Below are 14,475 nucleotides of genomic sequence, written 5' to 3'. Positions count from 1 at the left end.
ACTATAGAAATTTAATGACAGTTAGTGACGTGACGCAATTCGAGCTTAGCATTCCGATCCGATTCTAATAGTCGAAGTCTTCAAATATCGGATCGCGACAAAAAACATAGTGTTTAGGTCAACTGGAACTTAAGTTTGTTGTATATCAGAACGAAATACCGATATTTTATATATTATTTAGATATCATATATATATATAATTTACCTTTAACTATTAAAACTGCAGATATGGTTTGGATGATAATTTAACCACTCATTCCCTTTTTTGGATATATCATAAGATAATTATTATAAATAATATAATTAAAGTAATAAACCATCACTAAATTAACAAATCGCAATTATGATGTATATAACAAATATCTCGACACGCAACAGTCAGCAAATGTAGAAAAGTTGGTACAAAATAGCACAAAGTACACTAATACGGAATCGTGATACTAATCCAGCATCCGATTGTAGCTGTGCGATTGTACAGTAAGACTTGTATCCACAGTCCACTATCCATATAAAAAAAATACTATAAACATTTATCGAAAAAATATGTACTTTAACAATTTACAGTAAATTGTAAACACATTAATAACATTTGTTAAAAAGCGAAAGTGGATCGATAATTCTTTGAATAAAAGTAACTTAAAATGTCTGCACTTCAAAAGAATATCATGAAAAGTAATCTCCCACCAAGAATGCCACGAACATCAGGAGAATCAAAGTAAAGTTATAAGTTATCCTATACATGATTATTTGATTTACTAGTGAACCTAATTTTCACTAAGACACAAATTCTGCTCATATTTTAGGCTTGCTCCATTTAGTGGCGGGCGAAAGCGAAACTATGCTCCAGTGTCTTGGAATCAATACTTTGAAAAATCTGTTGATTTGGAAACAGAGAGTGGATCATTCAGAGTTTATTTATCACCTGAACCTGATCACCCACAAAGGCCGAGAATAATAACATTACATGGTGGGGGATATTCAGGACTCAGCTGGGCTCTTTTCACAGTAGGTATAACATTTACATAAGATTATTTTAACAATTTGTGACTAATTTCTTTTGCGATTTTTAATAGTTGTTAACACTGCCTTGAAGACGTTTTTGTGTTTTCTTGTGGTGTGTCTAACTCCGTGTTTAATTCCTTAATTCACAGCATAGGTCCTGCCTGAGGTTATACTGGTCTCATTTAAAATCACTTTTTCATATTTAGAAGTAGTTAACTAGGACAGATCTGTAGTGGAGGTTATCAATTGAACATTTTAGTTTACTTGTTCAATGTTACTTATTTTAGGAGGAAATTACAAACATGATTCATTGTCAAGTTGTATCACTGGATATTCGTGGTCATGGAGAGACACAAGCTAAAAACCCTAATGATTTAAGCATTGAAACATTAATTAAGTAAGTAGTAAAAACTGAACATAATTAATGCTCTATAAAGTGTCTATACAAACATATTTTTTTGCTTACCCTTGTAAATAGTTACCATAAGGAATGGTTGAAAATGAATAAAATCAGAGATAAGTGCAACATTACCTCAAATTCTTTCTGTGCGTTGTAAACTACTCCTTGAGATATAGCAATTAAGACCCCATTAAAATTAAAAAAATAATTAAACAATGTTAGTTGTCCTTATAATAAAAACTGATGTTCAATTTTTTTAATGTCTAATTTTAATAGCTTAAATTTATATGATTCCTCCAATTGTAATTATAGATGGAGGTTAGGTTTTATAATATAATATACATTATGTTTAATTTTTTTTAAGTAAATTTACATTATTACTGGTATATTACAGAGACGTAGAACAAGTGATTCATAAGTTATATGGTGATGATGAGTTACCCCCTTTAATCCTACTTGGACATTCAATGGGAGGTGCTATAGCTGTGAGAGCGGCACATTTACCTGCCATAGAGCCCTATATATATGGGGTAGCTGTTATAGATGTTGTTGAGGGTAAGTGTAAAATTTGTACATCTATTCTTATTCATTTACTTATAGTAATATTTTCCTTTCAAGAAATTATAAAAAAATCAGTAATTAGGTCTAGGTTTCCATATCTAATATCTTGTAGTAATTGAATTATCATTATTGAATATACATCTTACAACTAACCCAAAAATAAAGATCAAATATTACTGTAACACAATATTAAGTAAGTAGTTATTCTCTTGAAGGATTCATCAACAAAGCTAGCAATCAAGCTAGCTAACCCGTTGGAAATAAAAGTATTATTTGATGATAAAAAAATAATTTTAGTGATTTCAAAAAAGAGGTGAAATAAAGTATAAACAGAGCTGTAATTTTTATAATTAAAAGCTATGGTTAAATGTTTCAATGACAGTTAAAAGCTTAAAATTTAAGCTTAAATTATAATTATATGTTTAGCTAACACTCAAATATTTAAGTATATAGACATTATCTTTGTAGGTACAGCTATGGATGCTCTGGCCAGTATGCAAAGTTTCCTCCGTGGCAGGCCAACACATTTCAAGAATCTAGAGCATGCTATAGAGTGGTGGTCAGTTTTAAAATATAAATATTTATATTGAAATAAATTTACAGGATCCAAAATTTTTGGACACATTGTTTCTACATCATTAAAACTACATATATATCATATAACATATAAGGAGGTTTAAAGATATCTGACACTGCCAGATCTCTTTAAGATTTATTTTTATTTTCAGTGTAAGAAGTGGTCAAGTACGGAATGTTGAATCAGCCAGGGTTTCAATGCCTAGCCAAATTGTCAAGTAAGAAATTGATAAATTATTACTTAATTACTTACTTATATAATAAAATATATTACAGATTCTTGGAAGAGAATAATAAAAAAGTTGTTTGTCTTAGCAGAATATGGAGCTGGAAACCAGGCCTGTCCAAGATTGCTAATTACTAAAACTTTTCGTGCATTTTAAAATACACAGAAAGCAATTAAAATGCATTTAATACAAAAATAATACTAAAATGTATAATAATGTTATTAAAAAAATAACAATTGAATACCACAGAACATGAAACTTCAGTTATATACCGTAAAAGGTATTGTTTAGAATTTAGCATTGTTTTGATTCTACAAATCACGTTCATTGTAGAAATTTTCCTTTAAATTATATATTTTAGTGTTAAATGTACGCTGCGAAAAAAAATGTTTTAATTATATGATTATTAAACAAATGACAGCTGCACAACCAATCAACTGGCAATAAACGAGGTTGATACGTACGTCAGTGATGACGTCACGGATGAAGTGGCGACTTGCGCACGCGCCGACGTCATACTTGAGGAGGGAGAGGGAGAGGGGGACGGATTCGTCAGTCCCACTCCCGTTTCTGGAGGAGCTATGAAGTACCTACTATCTTTTAATATTTATATCTACTTGCCTACTAGTTTCATGTGTCTTCATCGTATAATTGATGGATATAAAAAGTAGTCTATTTCAGATTCCAACCTGTCCTTGTCAATTTATTCATAATATATTTAATTTATATAATATTAGTTAAAACATGAAAACGTGAACATTATGAAATTTAACATATATAGAAGATACGAATCACGCAACCAAGTGACCATTTTTAATTTCTCAAAAAACAAAAGACATCAAATATTTACTTTAAAAAAAAAAAACAAAATTCAATTGCTTTTAATATTTTTCTTTATATATTACATATGTTTCTCACCGTTTAAACCTTTCTTTTTGACAAATCATTCAATTTAGTAATTAGTCAAATCGGTCCAGACATTCTCAAGTTTGTCAACAAACGAACAGCAATTCATGATTATATATATTTTAAAAAATAAGTTAACTATTATCGCTCGAAAAGAAATTCGGTTTGTACTTGCCTCGACAAAAAATTGTATTTAATACTAAAGTACAAATGTACTTTAGTCAGAAGTGAGTAACAAGACCTCCACGCCCTGTCACTATATAACTCACTCTGATCATGAGATATGAGACGAAAATTGATCATTGCAAACTTCTGTCCAACAAAACTAGTGATTTAACAGCCTTAGACTTGTGTAACTGTTTCGTGATCATTTGTTCTTTGATAGGCAAATAGGTTGTTGTGACACACTCCGTCGAATCGTACAAGGCATGTCGCTTTTCTCATAATTCTATCCTTAACCGTACGAGCGACAGTTAAATGCGCACATAGAAAGAAAATATATTGATAATTATGCATTTCAGATATCGTTGGCGAGTGGATTTGTCGAAAACCGAACAACATTGGTCGGGATGGTTTTCTGGGTTATCGAACTCGTTCCTAACGACGCGTGCGCCTAGGCTTTTGCTACTCGCTTCTGTGGATGGACTTGACAGAGAATTGACTGTTGGACAGATGCAAGGTGAGCTTATGTTTTATCCGTAAGTGGTAGACGACCTGTCAAACTCTTGCATTTTCTGTATCTCTAATATAACATATTATTAAACGCTCACATATGATTTTTTTTAATTATTTGCCTTAACAGTAACTAGATTTTTGTAACATAGCGTAAGTTTTGAAATTTTATGTACTTATCATTCTAGGTAAAGGCAAACTATTTTTATTTTAATCAAAGAACGAGTCATTTCTGATTATGTAATTGTTACGTTACGTTTGTTTTTAATTTAGGCAATTTTATGGGACTTATATGGGCGAAATAGTACTGTAACCACATTAATAAACCTTATTCTATTATTAACACATGTTGCAAATTTGACCGACGTAGTGATTGGCCAATTGTGTCGTCGGCCAATCGAAATCTGTTAAAAAATACATATGGATTTTACTATTGATCGTTTTATTTGACTAAAATTGATATTAATTTCAGGGAAATTTCAAATGCAAGTCCTTACGAGATGCGGTCACGCCGTGCACGAAGATTCACCCGCTGAGGTAATTTTAATTCTATGTTTCAAAAGCTGGATTGTTTTAAATTATAAAGGAACGTTTTTGGGGCATACATCTCATGATAAATTGAACGCGTGCAGAGCTTTTTATATGTAAATTGTTTTCTAGGTGGCGAGAGTTCTTGCGTCGTTTTTACTGCGACATCGTTTGACTTCACCGACAGACGAAGGAGAAAATATGCAACTAGCTTCCGCACCCGGGTGTTAATTTAATTGTATAAACTTTTTATTTTTGTTGGTATTTTTATTTCATCATTTGTGCGGCAGAATAGACCAATAGTTTTAAAAAATAAAATCGACGTTTTCTAATGTTATATTTATGAAAGTAAGTTGTAATTTTTTTTGGTATCTTAATGCTGGATCTCTGTGCTTTCGAAGCGGTACATTTTAATTAATAAAAATCACATTTGTTTAGTTTTATGCCGTCCAGTGCTTTATTTCTTTGTGTTTCTATAGAAATTAGATTATAATAATACCTAAACAGACGTACATACTGACATGTACTGGTTCTCAACTTTCAAAATATTGTAGTCTATAGATTTATCATAATTTGTAAAGATAGTATTACTTGTGATTTTATTGAAAAATGTTGTGAATAAAGTATTGCGAACAAGTATTGTTTTATTTATTTTACTTTTATTTAGTTATGAACGTATAAGGAGACTGATTTCCAATCGCTAGTTACATCCCACCGGTTAGTACATACCACTGGTAACGAATTCTACTGTATGTAATGCAATTTAAAAAAAAACTTTATTTGCTTACCTATTATACTTAGTGTTCAGATTGAGGCCTCCCTAGTAAGTCCTGGCGTGTGACAGGGAAGCTTCGATCTTTTCTAATTAACAATGTTTTAACAAAATAACTAACACAGTTGGTTTTAAAACGAGGGTGGTGAAAAAATAATAAATATATGATGATGACTGTTATTGTGTGTGTGTGTGAAATGATTCTGTTTTGTTATAGTTGAGTGTACCGAGCCAATGGTTTAAAATCGTTTTACATTTGTGGTATGTAAGATTGCAAGTTAAGGGTTCTATTTAAACTATTTTAGAGATAGGTGGTGCGATTATTGTATTGATTATGTGCAAAGATAGTCTTGCAAATTACATAGCTAATTAAATTAGGAGTCCTTTTTTGGGGTGTGTCGGTACTATGTGGAGAGGTTGGCCTATAGTCAGTAATAATCAAAGGGAAATATCTTTTTTTTAAATAAAATTATTTTTATAACTGCTCTCTGAGCTCTTTCTAGCGCTAGAAATTTAGTTTTAGCACAACCACCCCACACTCTGATACAGTAGGTGTTACCGGTTTAAACTATGGTTTTATAGACGGTATATATGATATTTGGCTCAGCTACGTGACTTAAATTGCAAAATTCAGCTTAATAAATAAAGAACCTAAGTATTTAATCTGTCTCACCCTAAGCAGCGTATCACAGGCGCAGTCTTCAGTACACTTCCAATTTATTTTGTGTAATTTAATGTTAAGATTAGGGGGTGGAGGGGGTTGGTTTTTATCACGAATAGAAAGAGTAATGAAGTTAGTTTTAGATAAGTTAATAGTTAGCTTACTGCTAGCTTTTTAATTTTGAGCTAATCACCTTTGCGTTTTTGTAAGTTTCCTCTCATGTGTCACCATAGAAAGTTAGTATCGTGTCATTGGCATAACAAGTTATGATGCCTTTATTGATTTTAGTATTGCACACCTCATGGATTTACGAATATTACGTAATATATCAGAAAAAGCGTTGGCCCTAAAACAGAGCCGAACCGAATAAAATGGGATTTTTAAATTATTAATTAAAATTATATTAAGGATTACCTACTTAAATTATTTCAAGTCTAGACTTCTTTCTAATATGTGTTGGGCAAAACAGATCCGTTTAGTTTTTCTATTATGACCTTCCTAAGTAAGAAATATTTTAACAGTATTTTGACAACTTCAATTATAGATATAGGTATTATAAAATCTAATCAATTCGGTCCAGAATGCAGTTTGGAAAACCGGGAATTCGGCCTTAGGATACAAATGTTTTTGGAGACGACGATTACACTCCATCAAAGATGACTGACCGTCCTTTTCCTCTACTGTAACTTGAGGTCCTGTAAATAATGCATCGTCGACAGTGGGCATAGATTATTTTAATGGGACATGGTCTACTGTAACCGTCTGCGCTTTTAATGATTTTCTAGCAACAACAGTGAATGCAATGGAGGCTGTAGCTCAATCACCATTTAAGAAATACAGACTGAAGGTAAACTACGCCTTTGCCTATTTCCAATATACTGGTAGAAGGTTTAACTCATTTACTAGCAGAAAATCATCCAGTACCATCATGCAACAAGCCTTACGCCATTCCAAATTAACGGCAAAACCGATAATTGATACTTGTTGTTAATGCTCATAATTAACATAGAAATCATTAAAGTTTTTTAAGTTTATGTGATTTTTTTTCAAAGATGATTAACCATAGTACAAATTAAAAGTACACAGAGTTCTATTAATTATCAGATTGTGGTTTTATTTACATTATCCCTTAACATATGCGCCTTGCCCGGGCTTCCCCTATACATTTCCTATGGTTGTCCAACAATACCTGTATTTCTTCACTCTCTTCAAGTCTCGAGCTAGAAAGTAGTTTGCTTGCCTTCGGAGTTATTGATTCAGAGATAGAAGATACGTACGGTACGTCTCGATATTTCTTAAGACTAAGGTGTTTAGCGCAGAGTATGTTATTTGGGCCTCCAGTATTAAACTTAGCAGCGTAGAGCAGATTGTCTCTTATAATTGTAGAGCTTATTTCGATTGTAACTGTTCTCATGAATTTAATGAGGTGTTTTTTTGATTCTTTACCTTCCAGAGGTGCAATTCTCAATTGTTGTCTGGCGGTATCTTCTTGTTTATTTTCTAATATCCAAATTTGTTCATCTCGTTTTTTTAGCTCTACATTCTGCCAAAAATGTTATCGACTTCTCTATATTGTCACACTTTTTTCCAACCCTTTGCGTTGCCTAGAGGTGACAAAGCTTTGCTCGATTTGTTATTGAATGTTAAGGTTCTGACGTTTTTCCATAATATTTGAGGGATAACTTGATCGTGTTACCAAGAGCGCAGAAATGGCAAGGTATGGCTTGGATTCAATCACGGCCGGGGGTTTGGCGTCAGCAAGTAGGCAGTAATGTAAAAATGATGGTTACTCCTGCGATGCACTGTTATCCTAATACTTGGTATTGATTTACTTTTAGTTAATTTTGAAGAAAAAAAACATCAAACCTATTTAAATTAAATACGGGTTATAAACGACTACTCTTAGCGAGATCGGAGAGGAAAGAGGAAGAGAGAGCAATACGTCTAAACTGCAAATATCTTAAAGTATAAATACTATATTAACTTAAAGGGAAAAAATTAAACAACAAAAAATTGCATAAACATCTCCAAACTTCGTGATATTTGAATCAACGATTATTCTGACGAATTAAGCGAAAAGCATTTTGATAAATTTAGTAAAGCCTCGCTATAAATTCAAAAAAGCATGAAGTTTGACGTGACTTTTTATTCACTGACTTACAATATGACTAGCATATAATAACGGTAACATTTTCATTATTAATACTGTTAATAACAACCAGAATTAAGTACACAGTAAACAATATTTTAATGGCCAGTAGGTAAATAATTATTATATATAATATAAGAACTGCACATCAGCGCTATATTTAAAGTATTATTTAGACATTGATTACGATTTTCACTATGTTACAGCCAATTCTAGAAATCTAAACCAGTATGGTTTTACAGAGATCCGTAAATGTATACTTAGTATAGCAGGACCATACTAATTACTGTATCGCATTAGTTGTGACTGTTAAGGTAAAACAATTTTGTGAATAAATAAAAACAGATATTATCGTAATCATCGTATCATTAATTGAATTTTATTTCTATGAAAATTAACGGCTGTCAAAGCACATTTAGACATATATGACATTTAGAATGACGACGTTGTTAACAGCTTTAGACGTCTACAGTAACACAAGAAATAACGTAACAAACTATTACTGACCATAACAATAATGTATTAAGCAACAATCCGACAAAAAATACAATTAAAATCTCACTGTACGCAAACAGCATTCTTAAATATCTTATTTTGTGCATATCTATTGAGGTGTTAAAATTTGTTAAAATCTAGTATAAGCAGATTAAATACTTTTTAAATTAAGCATTCAACTTATTTCCAAACAAGCGTTAAAATTCACTATAATATTCACTTATCATATAATTGGTAACTTTGATATAATATTCACGAACTTTAGGATAGTTTCGTCAATATTAACACAATAATGTTTGCACCGGTTCTATGTAACTCTCAATAGCGACTGCGTTTGGTGCGTTTTGTAAAGCGCAATTGCAACATGAGCGCTACGGATATTGAGATAAGTATATCCAAATTGGAAATCTATGGATCTATGTTTAAATAAGACCAAGCTTTCCATACAAAATCGTTACGAGATTCAATTTCATGTTTATTCAAGATTTTTAATACAAATATTCGACGTATTAAACTCGCGTTTGATACTTTGGCAAACTCATAGAAGTACTTTTAATAGTCCACAACACTTTTTTGTTATATTGAAATTATTTTTGTATTTTCTAAAATCACTTTCAAAAATCTAATTAAACAGTTGTTGTGACCTTAGAGCATTAAACATCATAAAGTAATTCTTACCGATAAAATCGTATGCTGTTAATTAAAAAATAAAATCGATGGTGTTACAAGCTCTTTAGGTCTGGGCCTCAGATTTCCGTATCTGTTTCATGATCATTGGTTAATCGAATAGGCAAGTAGGTGATCAGCCTTCAGTGCTTAACACACGCCGTCGAATTTTTGGGTCTACGGCAAGCCCGTTTCCTCACGATGTTTTCCTTCACCGTTCGAGCTAATGTTAAATGCGCACATAGAATGAAAATCCATTGATGCACAGCCGGAGATCGAACCTACGACCTCAGGGATGAGAGTCACACACTGAAGCCACTAGGCCAACACTGCTCTGCTGCTGCTCTCTATTTTCGCGGATTGAGGACACCGTGACTAAATTCTGCAAAAACCCGTCATCTTTTAGTTGACCAACTCCGGGGAAATAAATACAGATAACACAACTTTCTCTACAGCTGTGATACTTTTGACATTCAACACCTTTTGTCTTCAGTCACCGTGACCACGCGAAACGTCGGAAAAAAATTAAAATTTTAAATTATGTAAATAATTATAAGTTTATAATAATACAAATAGCTTTAATCCGGTAAAAAAATTGTTTTCTATCAATATGTAAAAGCTATGTTAACCAAAGACAATTCTAATTAACACATTTAATTTCTATATCATGAATATACCAATTGCGAAGTCTGTTCAGACACCATTTTAATTTCCAAATTGTTTAATTGTAAAATAGAAAAAAGTCGTTAAATTAACAAATAACACTCACTTATCCGCCATCTTATCTCTCAATAGGTTTCGAGGTAGTTTATATTGAGTCTCGTTTAAAACATCAACACTGATTTTCGTTTATCGATAAGGGTATAGAGAATAGAGGCAAGGATGGTATTAAAGAGATCTAGACAAATCACATCAAAGGTTATTTTTATATGTTGTAAATATAATTTAATAAATATTAAATTAAGAAAAACACTTTTTGAACGGATTAAAGCTATGTATTATTATTAAAAACTTATAATTATTTACGTAATTCTAAATTTTAAATTTTTCCGACGTTTCGCGTTCTTGCGCGTGCTACATACAGATAAAACAACTTTCTCTGCAGCTGTGATAATTTTGACATTTAACACCTTTTGCCTACAGTCACCGTGACCACGCACGCTGAAAAGCACGCGAAACGTCGGATTTTTTTTTAAAGTTAGAATTATGACAATAATTATAAGTTTTTAATAATAATAAATAATACATAGCTTTAATCCGTTCAAAAAGTGTTTTTCTTAATGTGTAAAAGCTATTTTAACAAAAGACAATACTAAATATTAAGTTAGTTTGTTAATCTCTGAGATTACATAATAATAAATAAAGACGGTAACTCATTTCGCTATTAACCTGTTTCACAGGTTTGCTTCAACTTATGTAAATTAATAAATAATAAAATGTATTTTTTTCTACACTATGGTTGTCATTAAGTTAGCATATAAATAATAGTTTAAACTGCGCTCTTCATTTCTTGTTTGACGCACGACTTGAACGCCTCCCAACCTTCGTTTTTCGCCGAAGACTGGAATGAAATTATAAAATTATCTCCGATAATTATGTTTATATATTATACGTGTTACAAGAAATGCGTGGCTACTCTAATAACGACTGAAACAATTTCGATGAACTTGGACTCTTAAATTGGAATATATCTGATTTAAATAAAGTATCGATATAAGTATTCGCTGATGAAATTAGTGGACAAACATACAAATTCTAAAAAAAAATCCACAGTCTTAGTAATTGAAATAATAAAATATTCCTACATTATCGCCACGAAGCTGATAATGTAGACATAAACAGATCATAATCAAATATAATCTAGTTTTTGGAGCTGGTGAAAGAAATGAACAACTTTGTATTATAATTTTAATCAGCATTTTCCAGTTCCAGTTTTATCAAAATCGGCTTTTAAGATCTGTAAAATACATGCGTTTCCTTAACATTTGACAGGTATTTAAAGTTGGGTTAATTTTTGAAATAACTTGTAATACTTTTTTGGGTCCCGAAACAATTATTGTTTCCCTAAGAATATCTATATATATAAATCAAATTGAAAATACCTTAAATCCCCTATGAAGTCTGTCCTTCATGATAGCGATGAACTCCTTATAGCTCAACAACCCGTCTCCGTCCGCATCGAAAATCGCGAACACTGTACTCACTAAGTGCTCCGATTGAGCGATTCCAGTACATATTTTTACGGCTCGGTGAAATTCATCTGAAAAATAATATCTCAATTATATTAAATGATTATTATAAATGTGTATGCTAAGAATATTCTAATACTCTATACTCTGATTTATCATTCCGTAGAATTCTGATATTTCATAAGTGTTGCTTCTAAAAAATGCTACGTATTTTTTATATTTTACCTACAAAAAGGTAAATCTTATTTACTTACTCATGTAACTACTACTCAAAATAAACATTGATAAAATATTTGTAAATCTGTATTTTATTTAATTTGGTATAGAAAAAATACTACGCGCGATAGCAGTTAAAAACGTGGGGACAAAGCGGGGGAGAGAGACAACAAACTGAATAAAATGCGGGGATTTCCCGGGCATAGATAGTCCGTGCATTGCAACGAACCCAAAGCAACGCCCATATAACGGTATCGGATACATCCCCAGTAATAAAGCTAGAATATTAACAATAATGTGAGTCAAATATAAAAATGGTGTAAACCTTTAGATATCGGATGATCAGCCAGCGTATACATCCTCATGGCTATGGTGAAGTCTTCCAAATTATTCAAAAACTGACAAAACGTCTTGAACTCGTGAAACGTGATCCCTTGCCCGTACTTCACTCGGTCCAGTAATCGATCGAGGTACATATCGTATTCATCTGTATCTAAATACGTGTAACGAAGGAGGATTTTCGCAAAATCCACTTCTGATATTGTCTCGTGGCCTAAAAGAAACAAATACTACAAACATTCTATAGATTTTTAATGTTATCATTAATTTTACTAGATATTCGTTTATTATTTCACTAGTTCTGAAAAATATCCACCAGGCAACCATGTCATCCTGATGAAATGTAGAATAACCAACGTGCGACTCTCATCACTGGGGTCGTAGGTTTGGTCCCCGGCTGTGCACCAATGGACTCTGTATATGTGCGCATTTAACATTTGCTCGTCCGGTAAAGGAAAATTTCGTGACGTAACCGGCATGCCTGAGACCCAAAAAGTCGGCGATGTGCGTCAGGAAACAGATACAGAGATCTGAGGCCCAGACCTAAAAAGGTTGTAGCGCCATTGATTGATTGATTTATTTTTTTACTTGCCTGTTAAATATGATCACGGAAATGATACAGAAACAAGAGGCCCAGACCTAAAAGGTCTGCATATTATATGTATGTGTTACCATGATAACCATTTTTACAACAACATGAAAAGCACATAACTCTTTTCATGTTAGTTCCGAAATAATATATACCTAGGAATATAAATTGTCTATAAACTCAATTATTTGTTAAATAAGGTTTATTTTGTAAGATTTTTACTAAAAACTCGTTTATTTAATTAATGTTTACAAATTTGAGACGATTACTTCAGTATAATACGTATATAAGTTTACGATTCAGTCGTTGCCTAACCTTTAGAGAACTCGTGAAATTCAAGCTCTAACACTTCCGTCTGCAAATTCTCCATAAACTGGCGAAAACCTTCAAACTTCAGATCGCTGTTGCCTTTCTTACCGAAGAAATGCACCTGAAATATTGGAAATGTATTTAAATATAATTGTTTCCTTCTTTCTTCACTCCGACGAGTTGACGTGTCGTGCGTTAATTCACGGCAATACTAATAGACTTATGTACATTTATCACATTTAGCAGCTGTATTTTTGTAGTATCATGTGTCCACCAACCAATCCCTGTCCTTGGCTATTAATCATGCAAATGCATCAAAAGTAAATTTTAATATTAGTCAACACAACATTTTTTCTTAATAAAATATATATATCTTACGGTGACATGTACAAATAAACTAAGACAAAGATAAAAATATTTTTGTTTAAAGAAACAAAAGAATAACGCCAAGACCATCGAGAGTTTAATAGATAATTTATTTTATTAATCAGAATCCTAGCTCGTTCGTTATCACTTCTATTCTCTTCCATCTATAGGGAAATATTATTAGCTACAAACCTGAAGCATCGTGTCCACATTGTGCCTCCTCTGAAGTCCCTGATCATCATTGATGTAATTGTCTTGGGGGTCCTTGCCCTCTTTCCCTTTCTTTTCTTCATTCTTCTCCTCTTTATCGTCCTCGTTGATCCCGCGTTTGTCTCGCCAAGCGAAACTAAATATCTTTTCCATCTAAAATAGAAAAAAAATTGAGTACTTAAAATTTTTGGAACAGTCACGCGTTGCGTCTATAGTTTGAACCTAGCCCGGATTCTTTTGCGGGAAACCAATTAGTTTGTTGGACAGAGAGAGCTGATGATGTGTATCAGAAACACATATCTGTCACTAAAAAGAAGATTTACAAAACTTAAGTTTTTGAAAGGGATATTTTATGGAACGTAAATATTGTTAAAACTCCTACACTTAAATATAACATTTCCAATATTCGAAAATTATTATAGAAATGTGATAACTGATTATAGTATACGGAACATGAGAAAATTTTGTAAAAGAAACTGAGTGAGAAAATTGAGAAAAATATATGAGATTCTATGACTGTATTACCTTAATCGAATTTAAAATGTTATGTTATAAGTAAAATTCTGTTTTTAAACTGAGTTTAGTAATAAAATACGAGTTACATGACGTGTTATATTGTACATTTACATCCCTTGTTCGTAA

The 14,475-nt window shown here is 32.1% G+C and overlaps 2 protein-coding genes across 5 annotated transcripts in view; one reads left to right on the top strand and one right to left on the bottom strand.

The window, feature by feature from the left end:
- The first annotated feature begins 496 nt into the window (after positions 1-496).
- LOC123710337 (protein phosphatase methylesterase 1) lies at positions 497-5,500 on the top strand. The gene is made up of 10 exons (XM_045662159.1): positions 497-715; positions 804-1,005; positions 1,290-1,399; positions 1,797-1,957; positions 2,432-2,522; positions 2,692-2,757; positions 3,188-3,352; positions 4,194-4,351; positions 4,817-4,881; positions 5,005-5,500. Exons 1-10 carry the CDS (start codon positions 642-644, stop codon positions 5,101-5,103), a joined length of 1,191 nt encoding a protein of 396 aa, XP_045518115.1. The 5' UTR covers positions 497-641; the 3' UTR covers positions 5,104-5,500.
- Positions 5,501-10,871: 5,371 nt separating this feature from the next.
- The window catches only part of LOC123709259 (calcium uptake protein 3, mitochondrial), a 58,678-nt gene continuing 55,074 nt past the window's right edge, over positions 10,872-14,475 (bottom strand). For all 4 annotated transcript variants that reach the window (XM_045660422.1, XM_045660424.1, XM_045660423.1 and 1 more), the window contains 5 exons: positions 13,816-13,986; positions 13,264-13,378; positions 12,346-12,573; positions 11,718-11,875; positions 10,872-11,176 (listed from right to left, as the gene is read on the bottom strand). In XM_045660422.1, the coding sequence (XP_045516378.1) occupies positions 11,105-11,176; positions 11,718-11,875; positions 12,346-12,573; positions 13,264-13,378; positions 13,816-13,986 (744 nt within the window). In that variant the 3' untranslated portion in view covers positions 10,872-11,104. The remainder of the gene's footprint in view (positions 11,177-11,717; positions 11,876-12,345; positions 12,574-13,263; positions 13,379-13,815; positions 13,987-14,475) is intronic.

This window comes from Pieris brassicae, chromosome 5 (genome assembly GCF_905147105.1).
Source record: "Pieris brassicae chromosome 5, ilPieBrab1.1, whole genome shotgun sequence".
In the NCBI taxonomy this organism is placed as follows: Eukaryota; Metazoa; Arthropoda; class Insecta; order Lepidoptera; family Pieridae; genus Pieris; species Pieris brassicae.
This window is presented reverse-complemented; position numbering and strand designations above follow the sequence as displayed.

Coding starts and splice junctions, on each gene's coding strand:
- LOC123710337 (XM_045662159.1), top strand. CDS start 642: ATGTCTGCACTTCAAAAGAATATCATGAAAAGTAATCTCCCACCAAGA. Junction 1,958..2,431: donor TGTTATAGATGTTGTTGAGG/GTAAGTGTAAAA, acceptor TTATCTTTGTAG/GTACAGCTATGGATGCTCTG. Junction 4,352..4,816: donor GACTGTTGGACAGATGCAAG/GTGAGCTTATGT, acceptor TATTAATTTCAG/GGAAATTTCAAATGCAAGTC.